The 16,852-nt window shown below is 37.6% G+C and overlaps 1 protein-coding gene across 3 annotated transcripts in view; it reads right to left on the reverse strand.

Annotated features, from left to right (window-relative positions):
- Positions 1-16,542, reverse strand: part of LOC103716428 (villin-2) — a 31,697-nt gene extending 15,155 nt beyond the window's left edge. For 2 of the 3 annotated variants that reach the window (XM_008804412.4, XM_039132828.1), the window contains exons 1-14: positions 16,397-16,542; positions 12,837-13,004; positions 12,579-12,678; positions 10,046-10,114; positions 9,722-9,958; positions 9,450-9,627; positions 9,226-9,358; positions 6,283-6,442; positions 6,048-6,204; positions 5,868-5,968; positions 5,602-5,760; positions 2,035-2,103; positions 1,890-1,958; positions 1,590-1,727 (exon numbers count right to left, since the gene is read on the reverse strand). In XM_008804412.4, coding sequence (XP_008802634.2) covers positions 1,590-1,727; positions 1,890-1,958; positions 2,035-2,103; positions 5,602-5,760; positions 5,868-5,968; positions 6,048-6,204; positions 6,283-6,442; positions 9,226-9,358; positions 9,450-9,627; positions 9,722-9,958; positions 10,046-10,114; positions 12,579-12,678; positions 12,837-12,892 — 1,626 coding nt within the window. In that variant the 5' untranslated portion in view covers positions 12,893-13,004; positions 16,397-16,542. The remainder of the gene's footprint in view (positions 1-1,589; positions 1,728-1,889; positions 1,959-2,034; positions 2,104-5,601; positions 5,761-5,867; positions 5,969-6,047; positions 6,205-6,282; positions 6,443-9,225; positions 9,359-9,449; positions 9,628-9,721; positions 9,959-10,045; positions 10,115-12,578; positions 12,679-12,836; positions 13,005-16,396) is intronic. The other variant, XM_039132829.1, reaches the window with a different exon arrangement.
- Between the last annotated feature and the right edge of the window lie 310 nt (positions 16,543-16,852).

Genomic DNA, 16,852 nt, shown 5'->3' on the forward strand with positions numbered 1-16,852 from the left:
ATGAAGAAAAAAGAGGAAAAGAGAGAGAGAGAGAGAGGGGGAGGGAGAGGGAGAGGAAGAAGAGAGGAACGTCGAGGCCAGCCGGCAGAGGCCAGAGAATCGCCGCGCGGAGGAGTGAGCTGCGAAAGAGGGGTTTGCTCCGGTCCCCTATTTCGAACGAAATAGGGCTTCTTTTATTTTTAGAGATTTTAAGTAAAAGTCAGCAAACGCATTGCTGACTTTTGCTTAAAAACCTCAAAAATAAAAGGGCCCCCTTCGACCCTTGTTTTGAATGAAACAGGAGACCAAAGGGAGCCCTTCTTCTGCGGCTCTCCGGCCTCTGCCTCCTCCGCGTGGCGGCTCTTCGACCCTCCACTAGCTCTCCACTGGCCTCCCCTTTCTCTCTCTTTTTCTGTCTCATTCTCCCTCTCCCCCGCCTCTTCTATTGTGTCGGTACAAGCCCGGCAAGGCACGGCGCGAGCCTATACCGACTCGTCCCGCTGGATAATCGGTACGGTACCCGATACCGGTTCCGCTAACCCTGCTTCTTATCATCTCGAAATTCTCAATCACTAGGATGTTTTTAATAGTTTCAATGCCCCTACATTTTTTTTAAGACTTAGACTTATAGTGCCTCTTGTGGCATACTCTCTCTAATTGTCATGCTTTGAGATCAAAGATTTAAAAGATGATTCAATTATTCATAATAAAACCCAAAAAGACAGAGAAAGATAGGTACATTAATTTCCAATTTTGGTCCAAATTTGAATGATGTTTTCTTTTGTTATTGCATCTTTAAATTGGGGCTTCAAAACTTTAAAAGAACCAAAAACCACAAGGAAAGACCTTGAGACTATCTTGAAAAGAAACATAACTTTTGGAAAAAGCAGCACAAAGCATATATCCCTAATTATTAACCTATGTCCTGCACACTGTAGCAATATTGAACACTATAAACCAATATGTAGCTATCGGGAGAAGCATAAAGCACCCACACTGTAGGTAGTTAGTGTACTGGGTTTGCGCCCTCATACAGGGACACTAATGCATTCCCAGTGTAATGTAGAGGTTTGCACCCTAGCAACAGAGCGTGGCAGCCTAGCGCAAAAGATAAGTAAAAGGTAACATAAAGCAAGATTTTTCTTTTTTTTTAATGAAGTATTTTCTTAACAATTTATAATCAGTGCAACAACTTATGTTGTTACCATTTCATTAGTCTGAGAACATCTAATATTCACCAATAGATCTACAGGACTGCCTACATCTAAGATACATCCAGCATGAAACACTCAAGAAAATCGATATTTCTACATGCATATAACTCTTTAATGTTCTTTATGTCTTTATTTTGTACAGGTTAAATAGTTAATCATTCAACTATTGCCTATTTGCCTGTTGGGCATCCTTTTTCCATAAGTTTTACTAATTTAGGGATGCTTATCCACATGGTAAATGTATCCTTTCTGAAAAAATTGGTGCTCGATACCCTTTGTTATTAGCAGCTGAAGAAGACAACTTGCAAAGGAACCAGCTCAATACAAAGACTGCTATTCAGATAAAGTGCAAGGTTTGATAGAATATATTAATGAATAAGATTCATAAAAGCATACCGCATCAACTTGAACTGCTTTATTGTTATGGACTGATGTACCAGATACTCGAATCAGTGCAATGCCATCTGAGGTATAAGTTTCATCATTCAAGTTCTTCTCTGCTATGAATTTTTTGTAACCAGAGCTGATTCCACCCTGCAAATAATCAGTAATATTCAATATGCCAGTCAAGTGATGCTCTTTAGAGCAATGCAATCAAGGAGGGACCTATCAAAGCCTAATTCATTTATTAGAAGCTGTTCTGTTAGTTTCTTTCTACTAAGGCTCAAAAGCACATAGAAAAATAACAAACATTACCTTCAAAACAATCATGGGCTGAAAGAGTGCAATAAATTGAGGTGGCTCTTTGCCTTCAATAATGCGACCCTGCAGGAGCCATAAGTTAATGATGCTCTATCTTCTTTTCCCATATGTTTGAAAAATTAAATAGAGACTCCAATACCTGAACTGGTCTTCCTTTCAAAGAGTTCCACATTGTATTAGCTAACCGAGTAGACATCATTTGATCATTCTGAAAAAGAAAAAAAACATTATCATATAAATATGGTCCGAGGATTGACTAAACCAAACCATTAGTTCCAGTCTAATCTAAATGGGTTCTCCATTAGCGGTCAAGGTAAACTCCATTAATTAATGAGAACACTAAGCTCTCTGCTCGACATCAATCCTTTAAACTGGTAGAAAGAACTAGATAATTTACTTACAGAATTGGAGATCATGCAACAGTCTAGCAACCCTCCAAGATTTTCCACATTTTCAAAGAAAGTATGGATCAATGTTTTAAATCCTGATACCGAGGCCTATCTTAGTATGGTTCCGGGTCAGTAAGGGATTGTAATGGACTGAAATGATCATTAACAATAAGAATGAAAAGGAAATAATGTGCTGCAGGAAAAAGCAAGGCCATCCCAAGTATCAGGCCACAACCGTCCTAGTTCATCCCAGCCCGCTTTAGCCAGTTCTAATTACTAAGTTTCACCGTCTCAGTATCGCACCCCATACCGATACTGTCCTATTACAATGTTGGTATGCGGTACGATACGAGACGGCGATGTGTATTGAGTGTCGGTACAGTATAAGACTGCATATTGGTTTGATATCGATATAGTATGGTACACTCAGTACAGTACGGTACCGATAGGTATGGCAAACCTTGCTAATCAATTTTGGCCTGATTTTGGTAGCTTTGACCGAAACCAACCCAAACTACCATTTTTACTTTTTTATGTTTAATAAGTTAATATTGTCAATGTTTTCTAAAATTGACTATAATTTTGAATACTACTGAATTATCAAAGGCTCATTTATTTTATTAAGATAATAAAGTAAAATGTTTTCTTATTTATGTAAGTTTTTCCTTACTTAGATGGGTTACTTAATTGAGTAGAACGAAATATGCTTAGGTGGACTTTTTGTTGCTCAGTTGAGTTATTGAACATGGAAATAAAATAAAATATATCTAAATGGGCTTTTCCTTGCTTAGATAAATTACTAAAAAAGTTACAAAATGATATATGTATTGAGAAAGGCCTAGTATAATACAAAAACAAAGGTAGATATGAGGGATCAACAAAAAATACAGAAAAGTTTAGGTAATTTGCAAAGGTTAAGGAAAAGTGTAGACAACACTATATATATATATATACACATATATAATGGGTGGAAAGTTTAGAACAAGGTCTATCGAACAGGTACGGGGGCTTGTACAGGCCAGCGATCGATTTGGTACGGTATGAGTCCGCACTGTGCCATGCCGGGGCTACCGACATTGGGAGAGGAAGGAGAGAGAGAAAGAGAGAGGGAGGGAGGGAGAGGAAGAGGGATAGGGAAAAAGGGGGAGAGAGGAGGGGGGCTTATTAGCGAAGGCGAAAAGGCCATGAGGAGGGAGGTGAAGACAGTGAACCTTTCGATGAGCACGATCTCCATCCACGGCACCTTAGGGCAACAAACGCCACCAGAGAGAATTTCTAAGGTTTCACTCCCATTCTTCTTGGCTTTAAGGTTTAGTAGAGGAAAAGGTGACGAGGGGAGAAAGAAAGGGGGGAAGCGTCGAAGATAGGGGAGTGAGCGGCATCTGACGGTGAAGTGAACGAGAGCCTTTGAGCTCTTGAACCATCGAACGTGGGGAGGGAGACTTATAATTGAACCAACCCGACCCGCTAAACTGTTCCAACTTGGGTTCAGCTTGGTACGAGCCAAACTGCCCGATTCAGGACGGTTTGGCGATTATTGATTTAGAACAGTATATCAAGCTTCATTACAGTTTGGTTTTAGCCTCAAATTACACAAACTACAATCTTAAATAACTCAAAACGTTATATAATAATACGAAATAATGTACCTTATTTTTTTCGAGTTTTTTTTGCTGAAATTTAGACCAAAGCCGAATCTTTACTAAGAGACCAAGACAAAAATTGGAACCAAGTTTTAAAGCGTTATTGGGTACCACTATCTCATTGAAACAGTATAGCACCAATAGGATTGTGCTGCTACTGTTGGGACTTGAATCCTTCGTTTAGACATACAGGTGAAAGGACGTGGCTGGACAAGGCAAGTTTATTTACTTGGTGACACAATTTAAGAGCCACATCAAGAACAACACATGGTGAACATAGTTCGTTGCAACATTCATTGGACATTAAGAGCAAAGAGTGCCGAATAATAATGAAGACTACAAATACAACTAAAACAATGTTAGCATTGAAAGATAACTAGTTTTAAAAAAAAAACAGTATCAAATCATGAAGATTTAGAAGTAGGAAAGCACAGCTATTTATATATAATGAAGGGGAAAGGTTCTTCAGGAAAAAGTTCCTTAATGGATTGAATAAACATTAATCACTATCATGAAGAAAGAGATCCTAAAAGGTTTGATTTGGTGTGGCCCTCTCAAAATTGAATTTTGGACAGGTCCATATATTTTTTGGTCACTCATTTTCAAACAATTGTTAGAAGATTATGCATGGAATGCAACATCAGTGCTAGGAAGTACAAATGCTTCTTAGGAAAACAATATTGCGTCGTGCACTAAAAATTTGTAATTGGTTTCTGAATGAGTGGAAGCAGGTTAAACATAGAAAAGAAACATCAATGTTTGAGATCATGTATGCTCCTTCAAATTAATGCACTTCAGTGTACTTATCTACAACCATTTTTTATGAACTTGGATACAAGGTAGGAAGTTATTCATGAGAGAACTGGAGATGTTAGGGAAGTGAATACTACATGAAGGAATTTTGTTATTTAAGGCAAGGTTAAGGAGGGGAATTTGGAATCAAGTTTAATTAAATTTAGCATTCTTAACAAATATATTTCGGAAACTGCTGGAAGAGGTAAAGAAGGGTAGCTAAGGATGGTCAAATATAAACTTGTTTAGTTTCATATGGTTGCTCTGTTATGAGGTGGGTCAAAAAAAATCAACCATGTGATCTGTGATGAATGGTCCCTTTGGGTTGGGCCATGAGTAAAACTAGGGATAGCCAAGAAAGTAATCAAGAGGATTAGTGATGCAGAGAAGTGAACTTGATCACACCTTTTGTTTGTATTGTTACCTTTAGCCTCTTGATAAACTAAGCATGTCTCAATCTTTCTTATTCGAAAATGCTCATGATCAGGTCGTAGCTGCCATTGGTAGTGGTACATTTGGAAATAGCAAGAGATCAAGATTATGAAACAAAAAACATATGTATTATAAAATCAAATATATATGTAAAGAGGAAGTTTTCAGACACAAAATTGCATATATAACTTTAAAGTTAATTATGATATTTTTCCTTTTACAGAATTCAAGAAGGTGCACCGCACAGCAACATGGTTCAACTCACGGGCAATCTCTGTGTGTATGCGTGTGTGTGTGTGAGAGAGAGAGAGAAGTGTACATGCAATATTAACTAGAAAACTGAAATTTATCATATTTTAATTATTCCTTTAACGATTAAACAGACCTAATGCCAGTGGTCTTTTCTTTTCTATTTTTGTCAGCATATAAATTTTGAATATTATCATTTACCTGAACACTGTCCTTTCCCATCCAACAAGATAAGAAATATTCCTCTTTCTTTTCACCAGAATGATATGTATAAAGCACAATATAACAGTCTCCACTGTAGAATTTACCGATCTCTTCCTTTGGAACTGGGGTCTTTGCACTTCCATTGATACGCCAAACCTGAAATATATGCATGTTTTAATTTTACTGAAAAGAGAACTTCAGCCAAATTACCTACAAATATAATTTAGCTGCATATGTAGTTTCTCTAATGTTTTAAAACAAACCTCAAGTTTTCCACCACTCTCAAGCAAAGGAGGGACTTCCTCATTTATAGGAGAGTTTTTGGAGATTCCCTTAACATCAACCCCTTGTTGCTTTAGCAAAGCTATCAAAAAACACAAAATTAGCATAATTAACACAAAAAAACACAAAAGTTCTTCTCATATATGAGAATTAACTCCTACCTGCCACTTTTCCTCTTCCGTCCTCTCCGCCAGAATTTCCTGTTCCTGTACCCACTGGCCATAATTCAAACTTGGACTTAAACGAATGTGGTTCATGACCTTGAATAATCTGACTTATGCGTGTCGCCTTTGATCTATTTTCATTAGCAATAAATTCCTGAAAAAGAATTTCTGTAAGGAAAAATACCTACTCAAGAGTATGGTGACCACTAGAATACAGAAATCTAGAACCTACCTCAGCAGCTTTGCTGGCAGCTTTTCTGTCCTCCACTTGTGTCACCCGACCAACCCAGACAAATATCTCGGATCCACAATCCAGTAAATAACATTTATTGTTTTCCAACAGTGCTTTAGAAAGAGTGTCTTCTTCCAACTTCAACTGACCATCGTCGATACTACAAAACAAAGAAATGTTTGTAAGCCTTGATTTATTGGTAGAAGCAACTACTTACAATAACCGAATAAACTAAAACTATATTCCAATGAAAATGATGCAACCAGAAACTTCTGAACATACACTAGGTCACTATATTGATCTTTAACGTCTGGTACTTCTCTTTCTAGCATATTACTGGAAACATTTTGCCTTCTAGAACTCACAAAAGACAAAAGATAAATAACAATAATTTTTTGAACATCAGCAAAAAGAAAAGACAAATGACCAATAGCATAATACAGATAATGTCGAAAATTACAAGAAGAGTCCACCCTTCTACAAATTAAAACCTGTTCAACAAACCCCATCCTCATCCACATTTTCAATTCCCTTTTGTTCCACCAAATTACACCAAAATGGGACTTCAAAAATTCCACACTAGAGAGAAAGGGAAAGAACAAGCCACAAGAGATGGAAAACATAGAGGCTTGCAATGGGACACTCATGTTTTGAAAGATATTAAGCTTCAAATAAGGAGTTTGCAATTAAAGAAAAGCTCATTACAGAACTTCTAACCTAAAATTTGATAGGAAAATTAATTATATCATAATTGGAGGTTGTAATGGTTACTTTGTGTTCATCACTAGTATAACAGAAGCTGAAAAGGTTAACTTAAAACTATGAACAAATTCAAACATTAAAGATTACATCCTACCTATTCATGCAATGTTAAAGAGAACATATGACTGTCAATAGAACCATTAGGGTTGCAAGTGGGTTTAGCTTGTTTCAGGTCAAGCTTGACTCACATCCAATCTAAACTTGCCTATTTCACTTGGATCTGGATAAGCTTGAGTCTCTCTTCAGTCCAAGTCCAAATGATGTTTAGGATTAAAGGACAATCTCAAAATTTGAACTAGTTTTTGTTGGATTAAATCCATCCACTCAAATTCAATTGGGGAGGGTCCAATCTAATTCTGCAAGGTTCACATGTTACCCAGTTGGAGGTTGTGTCTAATTTGGACCCCATAATTGATCCAAATTGGGCAATAGGTCAGGTGGTCTTTGGTTTAGGTTGCAGTCTGCACAACCTGTACCCCTATGAAAGAAGAAAGAAGATAAAGGTCAAAATTTCTAAAATCTTGCAAAAAATTAAACTTGACAAGCAAGATTATTTTTTTTTGCTCAAAGATTTTATATAAAATGTTAACTGGAACATAGGATCTCCTGATGCTTGGTTGCTTCATATGGAGAGACCCGTAAAGTTAGTACAGTTCAATAAAATGAACTTTATAAACAAGACGGATCAAAAAAATTTAATAAGAGCAGCAATAAACCACTATTTTTGAGTTTGTTGAGACATAAGTGCCATGTAACTTGCAGGATTAAAGAAGCCAAGAACTAGATTAATTTTTATTAATTCAGCATTCAAACACCAGATAGTGGGGCTTTCTCAATCGGAGGAATTAATGAGCCAAACTAGTTTGGCTTGCTGTCATGATAGTAAAATTGTTTGGAGGGATGGCTTTTCTCATTCTTTATTTACAGAAAGTACAAGCCAAAGGAGAGAATTTGGAATTTAGAGTTGAATTTACAACGAAAATTAAAGGTAAATCCATTCTTTTTAAGGAAAAGTGACTAGAATGTTTATACAAAATAGATTGATAGGACCGAGTTATACTAAATCAGTACCTGAATGACCAATTCGGCACGATACGGGTTTGTATTGTGTCGTTAGAGGGTGTACTAACACAGGAGAGTGAAGAGGGAGGGGAAGCAGGAGAAGGAGAAAGAAAGAGAGAGAGAGAGAGACTTAGAGAGGGAGGGAGGGAGAGAGGGAGGAAGGGAGGAAGGGAGAGGGAGGTGGAGAGAGAGTGCTCGAAAGCCCTCGTCATTGTCATTGGGGGGGGGGGAGGGGGAGGGGAGAGAGGGAGGAAGGAAGGGGAGGGCCAAGGGAAATCCTAGCAGAGTGAGAGAGAGAGGGGGGGGGGAGAGAGGGAGAAGGGGGGAACACATACCAGTGATGCTGGTGGGTGGAGGGCAAGCAGCGTCAAGGGTTGCTAGCACGGGGGGGAAGGAGAGGAGGCAAGGCCGTGAATCAAACATTAGGCCAATGGGTGAGGGTGACTTTTATACCAACCGAATGGATATGTCAAATCGTGCTGATAGCCGACTAGTCTGATTCAGTACGCTCGGAACCGGCCAGTTCAGTATGGTTCAGCAAACCAAAGACATAACCAACAGGTCACATGGTTTAGTGCTGCAAGTTATCCTGCCAACTTTCAGCTTTTCTGGATGTTGACTACAAGGGGCTTAACATTATTTCTGGTCCCGGTTGCACACTTGAACCAGTTGTTTGTTAAAACATTGGTAGGAAAAGCACAAATAGAATGATTTCGCAGGATGTTAAAGATACTTTATAATCATTATCTAAAAATTACTGTCCTCAAAGAATGTTGTTTATAAACTTTAGTTAACCAAAAATTTGGGACATCGAGAATGAGATAAGATTCACTCTTAGATGTAAGTGTACATGAGAATTTCTTATTGATATCCAACTGCTGTTGATTGACGTACAGGGCAACTTCAGATAGTTGTGTTGGAGATGTAATCCTAGTGCTTATAGGTGGTATAACAAAAAATAAAGTACATAAAGTTTTATAACAATATTATTCGTAATTATATCAAGTTAATATTGACCCATAATCCTGGGCCAGGGGGGCGGGGGGTGATGCACCAGGTATAGTAGTTAGTAGTTATCCCGTAAGTTCACTATTGTAAATAGCATAAACAAAAGAATACCTATAAAGCTTTGCCGGAGTGGCTTCTGGAACAACATCATCTTCACTAATAGTCTTTTTGCCAATTGGTGCAAAGCCACCAAAGAGGACCCAGAATTCACCAGAATCTGACTCCGCTACAAGCTTTCCATCATCTGAAATTGCCAATGCAAATCTAATAAACAAAAACAAGTGACAGAGGTGCAATCACATGCATGGAGAAAGATATTAATAAAGTGCTCTCACCTATAATTGCAACATCACATTTTCCTTCATGATACTTATCCTTCAAATGTTGTATTACTTCTAATGCTTTAGCTCTTTCTTGAATATTGGAGTTAGCACCGTTGAATTGATAAATTTTCTTTATGGTGTCCAGGATAAATACATCATCGTGATTCAATGAAGAGCGAGCAAAGGGAACCTACATAACCAAACAACTGAAGTCACCATTTCCATATGTCACAGCAATTGAGACATTGGAGTCCTACAAAAGCTCTTGGAGAAAATTTTAGAACCTGCTTCATTCTAACAACTCGTTTTCCTCTGCAAATGTATAGTCGTGTTTCAAACTTCTCCTCTTCAGGCTTTTTGAACCCAGAGGCAAAACCTCCCTCCAAAGGAATAATGCATGGTTTGAAGTATGACAGAAACTTATCAGATTCATAGCCTTGAAGTTCCCTATGTTGAACTGCACGGCCTCCAAGGACTGCATCAAGTTCCACTGTCTTAATTGCTGCAGTTCCAGCTTCATCCTAGATCATTCATAAGTTAAATCAATAAAGTGATTTGCACAAGTATCCATTAACATTTAACTGTATCAAGAAATTTAAATAGCATACTTGGCTTGTATCTTGTCCAATCCAAAAGTGAATGTCATATAGATAGGCACCACCTTTTCCAGGAGTTGTCTGCAATTAGCGACTTTCATGAGCAAGAACACAAACAGCAGGTAAATACAGGAAGGCATCAAATTGTGTGCATGGTCTCTTCAGAGGTGCGTAAAGAGACTGGACATAGCACATGGTACTTTGATGTAGAAGCAAAGTAGCAATATGCAAAACAGTTACTTCCTTTCTAATTGGAAATGCCCCTCTCTGGCAACAAAGAATGATAACCACGGCAAAACAAAAGTCACAGCACCAAAAGACTCCACCAGATTTATATTGACTTGTGAATGTTATTCTGCTTAATCAGAGAGATTGATAGGCGTCATCATAATAAAGAGAACAGCTATGAAACTAGAATTTCTAAAGAGACCATTTTAAAGATTGCTATAATGAAAGAAATACATGGCATATTTCCAGCAAAGTAGATTCCACATACAAGTCCAATAGATGATGATGAATCAAACTGAAGCAGAGGGACAAATTCAGAATTGTAATTAAAACATATAACAGCAATGCCTTGCTATGAGAATTTAGAGTAGGGATATACTATTATCCTTGCATTGTAAATTATGCCTTGATTTTCTTCTTCTTTGATAGATGTCAAAAAACCAGCTATTTCTCACTATGATTCTACTGGAGCTCACAGAATAATTGGCATGTACAGAATGATGTTTACAACAGTACTTCTACAAGATTTAATGTGTCGACTCATCTATATCTGTTGGCTTTCTATCTAAATGACCAAACAATCACAAGCTGTTTGTTTCCTTATTAACTGCAAAGTGCCATGACAGCTTGCACAGCTACATTAATGTTCCTTGAACTCTTGATGCTGATCCCGTCCACACCATCCGCACCCAAACCCCACCCAATAACAGGATGAAAACCCCTTCCAAGCTAGCACATGGTTCTTACTGCTTTTCATTATAAAATTATGCTTTGATTTTGTCCTTCGTTTTCAATGTCCAAAAACCAGCTATTTCGGACTATGATCCCATTGGAGTTCACAGAATGATTGACATGTAGAGAATGATATTTACCACAGTATATCTACAAGAACAAATGTGTCAACTCAGTTATCTGTTGGTTCTCTAACTAAATAACTGAGCAATCAAAGACTACCACAAGTTGTCTGTTTCCATATTCCAAAGCATGACCACAGCTTGCATAGCTACAATAATTTTCCTTGAATAGTTGAACTCTGGATGCTGATTCCCTCCCCCATTACCAATCCAGACCCCCCCAAAAAGAAAGGGTGAGAACCCTTCCAAGCTAGCATATGGTTCTTATTGCTTTTCATTCGTCATTCGTCATCACCACAACCAAGTTCTTCATGATTCAAAGCGAGTAGCTACGAGCAGAAGAACTGAATTAGATACAGAATTAGACAAAGAAGCAAGAGGTGCTCAAGTTTCGTCCACCTCCAAATTGAAGGTCATTCTTCTTCCAAGTGACAATGCTGCTAATAAAACTTTTGATTGCCTAAAAAGCATATGGCTCCCACTTCCCAGAATAGTGCTCTCACAGCTGCCATCCTATGTCAACTGATCTACCTCTACGTTCACCATCCAACGTCCATCAAGTTATGCACAATATTTTTGGTTCAACACCATCTTAAGCCATAACAAGATGCACCTCAAATATCCCACCAGTGAACCAGTAGTTTATATATTGACATAAATCAAATCAAAATGATTAGATTTAAAAATAGAATCCAGTTGATGATAACAATAATGTTGGACAAGGAAAGAAATGAAGAGATCAGGATGATTCATGTTGCAATTGAAGGTGATGTGTTGCCTGACTACACAAAAAAATCAGGAAAAACTAACTTTCGTAAATTCTCATTCATAGCTCAGGGATGAAAAAGAACAGGAAGATGAGTTGCTATTAAGCTTAATGGTTGGTTAACATAATCCCAATCCTTTCCTGATGGGACGTGATCTTGTTCTCACAAAATCTCTTAAAAGGAAAGAAAACTACAGTTGCAGTGGCCATCACTTAAAAGTGGAAGAAGTTAAACAAAAGAACAACATTAAGTAGGCTGGCAACATGTTTCCAAGATACAATAAAATATACTCATCAATTCATCACTTCTGTCCTCTTATTTCTTGCCATTGTTCTTTTTCACTTGGCTGACCATTTTCTAGGAAAAAGTAATGCACCATCTTTTTCTATGTAGTGGCCACTTTACCCCCTGCTGTTACCCCCTTTACCAGAGTAGGGCTTGACATCTTAGTCATCACTCTGAAAGAATGAATGACTTGTGGACAGTCAGCCAAACATGCTCGTTAAGTTAGGTAAGTTGAAAGAGTTGCATGTCCACAATAGTTAGCAGCTACCATCTCCCAGATGACCCCAGCACTCCGATTGCCTAATACTTGTAGAGGGGGGAGGGGGGGGGGATAAAGACTCGCGCAACAAGAAAAGAAGAGAAAGAAAGAGAGAATTACAAAACAAATTTAGAAAGAATGAATTTGTTTACCTGTAAAACTATGTAGGAATCTCCTGAGTAGAATTTGCCATAATCTGATTTTGCCAAAGGAACTGGCTGAAAGTTCTCAATCCGCCAGATTTCTGTTCCTCTATGTGATGTTAAGTACATGAAAAGATAGAAAAGAAGACAAAAAGGAATAATATGTGCAGGACATTTACACTAGAAGAATTTATCTAGAAAAGAAAAATCACCAATTTGCAAATAAAATCCTGATTTTGCATGAATCAACAATTATACCAAGGATACACTCTTTGGCCAACTCCTTGAAAGGCAGGATCCGAATTTTTCACAGAATTAGACATTGTGCAAAACCTTGTTTTCTACCCTTTTGCAATAACCACGATAATTGAAGGTGCCTTCACAATATTAAGAAGTCATGCCAAGGATACCAGAAGCAAACAAAGATACCTTTTGCTGACAAAACATAAACAATAATCATCAAACATATACTGGGGATTTAATCCACAATATAACATGATCAACAAAATCCAATTTTTTTTGAAATATTAATAAACATGATCATGAAAAAAATAATTAAGAAAGTAAAAACCATTCATACAATAATTTTACCGAACCGGATAGGCTACATACAGTATGGAATAAGTGACCAAAAATACTTGGGCGGTGCCATGTAGAAAACCACAGAAAATAAAGCCATAGATAAGCATTGTTCATATTCATGCCAAGTGAAATGTGCAAAGCTTTTTATCAGGTGGATAGTTTTGGATGTAGCTTCCTTGACATTGTTAATAGGGTTCAACGGCCCAGGTTTACCAAAAAAAGAAATTGAAAACAAAATCTAGTGACAAGTGAAAAGATATTGTGAAAAACTAGAGACGAGCTAAAAACAATCATTCAAAAAAAATGTTAAAATTAACCATTTTGTGAAAATCTGAAGAACCCAGAAGGCAAAAAGCAGCTCATGAAGTTGAAAAGAAATCTACCGTAAGTCCAATACTGCAAGCAATAAAGCTTGACACGTTCGATAAGAAGCAATAAGATGGAAGCAACCATAATGTGGAACCGTAGATCAACAGCACTCAACCAAGTGGATCCAATGATATTTAGAACATAAACACATGTTGCTTAAAGTTTCATATATTTGTGATAACTTTACATTAAAAACATGGTGACAGATAACTTTATATTTAAAACATAAGGAAAACTCGCTCAAAGTGCCCACAAAATCTTTAAGGATGCTACACTAAGTGTCCAACACTTAAAACTAAGAGTCCTATATAACTAAATATTAAAAACATAAGGACACTTTACTCAAAATGCCCAAAAAACCTTTAGGACACTACACTAAGTGTCCAACATTTAAAACTAACAAGCTCTTGTATGACATTCCAAAAAAAATGCCAAGTATCAGACACTTCTTGCCAACATCAGCAGGACACTTCCATGTGGAGTGTTCAACCGTTTTTGTTCTGTCGTGCCATGCTCAAGTTTCCAGAAGTGCCAAAACATCTAGACAGCTTGAAAATGAAGTGTCTAGGTAACATAGATTTTCTAATAACTAATCTGCACTTTTGGAAAATTTTCCCCATTTTCCTAAAACCCTAGCAGTGTAGAAGAACCCTCCAGATTAGCAAACATCCATATTGATGACATATATTCTATTTCACTTTCTTTGAACTGCAATTAATATGGCTTGATATCCTGCTCAACGTATAAATCTATCTACTTCACCACCAACCATCTAGTAATCATCTAAAGCACCAATTTTATTTCCAGCATAAGGCCACTTACAGATCGTATCAGGCTATCAACTGATCGGGCTCAAGCAAAGTGGAACAGGAATTTGAGAGGAAGAAAGGAAAATAAGAAGAATGTGGAGAGATAATCAGGAGAAGAACAATGAAAAAAACGAAAATATGGAATCTAATGCAAAATGAACAGCTTTTTTATGTAAAAATTCACCAGCTTTACTTGAACTTCAAAAACACTCTCTCATAAAATCGATATAGAAACCCAAAGCCAACAGATAAAATCCCTTCCAATTCAAACTTCAAAGTGTTGAATAAATTTTAGCTTCTGCTGTTAGAATAAAACTTTACACAGTTTAAAAATATCCGTAATATATCATAAGATACTCATTGAATCTTATTCCTAATCAAAGTTTTCCAAATTAAAATTTAGCAATCAATGTTATGATCATGTATTAGGAATCAGATAATTGTTTGTACTTTCTAGCCATGTCACTTCCCATTTTTCATCATGTTCGTTGTTGTCTGCTGGTTGGATCTAATAGTGGCTGCTTTTATGCTGCTTAAAAATGTAATGACAGAATAATCGCTCTGAAAGCATGAGACAGTCCTCAAGCAGAAACTAAAGAAAAAATCCTGCAAAAAGAAGCCAACAGGTTTTATATCATCTTCGCAACTCAAGTTCTCACAACTCACAAGTACAACTATAGACACCCCAAACATGTCCATCATTCAGCATTCCTGTACTTCAAAATTTACTTGTGTTTTATTCCAGTACACTACCTAATGGCTAAATCCCAAACCCTCAAAGCAATGAACTGTCTAATTTCAGTTGGTAACCCAAAGATCTGGAATCCAATTTTAGTGAAGACATTTATAATGGTTCTTAATTCATTTGCTTCTCAATATGGCAGATCTCCATCTGTTATGTACATGAAAAAAAGATAAATGGGCCCGTAGCCTTTCTGTCAAATAATATAAGCATTTTTCTCACTTAGAGTTAGATGGCTTGGAAAAATTTGTGGGAACATATCCATTAATTGATAAACGCCATTAAAACTGATAGTTGAAAGTGTCGCATGATCTTAGTGGATCTCTTTTTTTTTTGGGTGAAGTATTGCTGCACTCAGATACATTGTCTACTTCTACCCAAACCAACCCTATTTATCCAGATACTTAGCTCCTTCGCCATCCTAGCTAAGTTACAAGATATTATTGGTGTACTTTCTAGAATCTGAATAAAAAATTGCCTGCTACCATAACTGCAGATTGACTAAGCGTTCAAGATATCGACAGTACGTTTTCTTTTACTTCACATAATGATTTCCATTGTACTCCCTAATGCCTTTGGATTAGTTTACTAGCAAGCCCTGAAAGAAAAACGAAATATAGAGGAAAACTGAAAGAATAAGGTATCGCTTTATTGTGGAAGACGTTCTAATTATATAAGGCTGCAACTGGAATCAGAAAGTTGTAAATTTAAAACCACCAGAGTGATCCAAAAATTTAGGAGCATGGCCCTAAGACACACCAAGACATAGCCAAAAAAGAGAGATGACAGGCAATAGACAAAAAACCAAACTAATCGAATCCTAAGAAACCACCCTATAAGGAAAACAGATTGAATGGATCTCTTCCCTGTTTGATACTGGATCATCTGTAGACGATGCACAGAAACTAAAAAGCTCCTTTTAGTTCTTTCAAAATAAATCATCTTGCCCTTGCAACAGTTCTGTTGTCAGATCAGCAAATCTTTCACCCACCAAGCGCCATCAACAAGCAGCATCGATCAAACACTACAATGCATGGCATTTTATAATTCCACAGCAGATCCCGTTTACAACCAGCACAACACACAAAAGCTTTTTAAAACAAATCCATCCACCAAAGAAATGATAGACAAACAAAAGAACCATCCATTTAATCAACAAGCAGATCGATCAAACAAATAAGAGCAGTCAAAAACTCTAAAAGGCCAGCATCTTTGATACTATCACACCATCAGATCGATCAAAAACAAGATGATCGGGCACCAGAAATGAATTCAATGCAATCCTTCACCCAAAACAAACGAGAGGAAGAGAGACTGAACAGTACCTCAAAAGAAGATCTGGAGGAGAGATGGGAAAGAAATGGAAGCCAAGGCGAGGGGGGGACGGCAAAAGGTCGGATACTTAAAGCGAATGATTACTCGCTCTCGCTCTCTCTCTCTCTCTCTCTCTCTCTTGCTCTTCCGGCTTTTTTTTTTTTTTTTTTTACCTCCCTCTCCCCCCCTCCCTCTCTCTCTCCTAAAGTTCGAAACTCGCTTGGGGGGCAAAGATCCGATGGAAAAAATGCTTGGGGCCCAAAGCTGCTACCCAACCAATCCAATGCCACGTGGCAATATATAATTGAAAATTGCGACCCTAATGCATTTAATCTCCCAATCCACTGTTTCCACATGGCATGGACATATGTGGTGGTTGGGACGAGCAGCATAAGCGTCGTACCGACCACGCCGACCGGCCGACCGGTAGATTCCACGCCTTCCAGCTGCGACAGCTAGATTTCCAC

The sequence above is a fragment of the Phoenix dactylifera genome, chromosome 13 (genome assembly GCF_009389715.1).
Source record: "Phoenix dactylifera cultivar Barhee BC4 chromosome 13, palm_55x_up_171113_PBpolish2nd_filt_p, whole genome shotgun sequence".
In the NCBI taxonomy this organism is placed as follows: domain Eukaryota; kingdom Viridiplantae; phylum Streptophyta; class Magnoliopsida; order Arecales; family Arecaceae; genus Phoenix; species Phoenix dactylifera.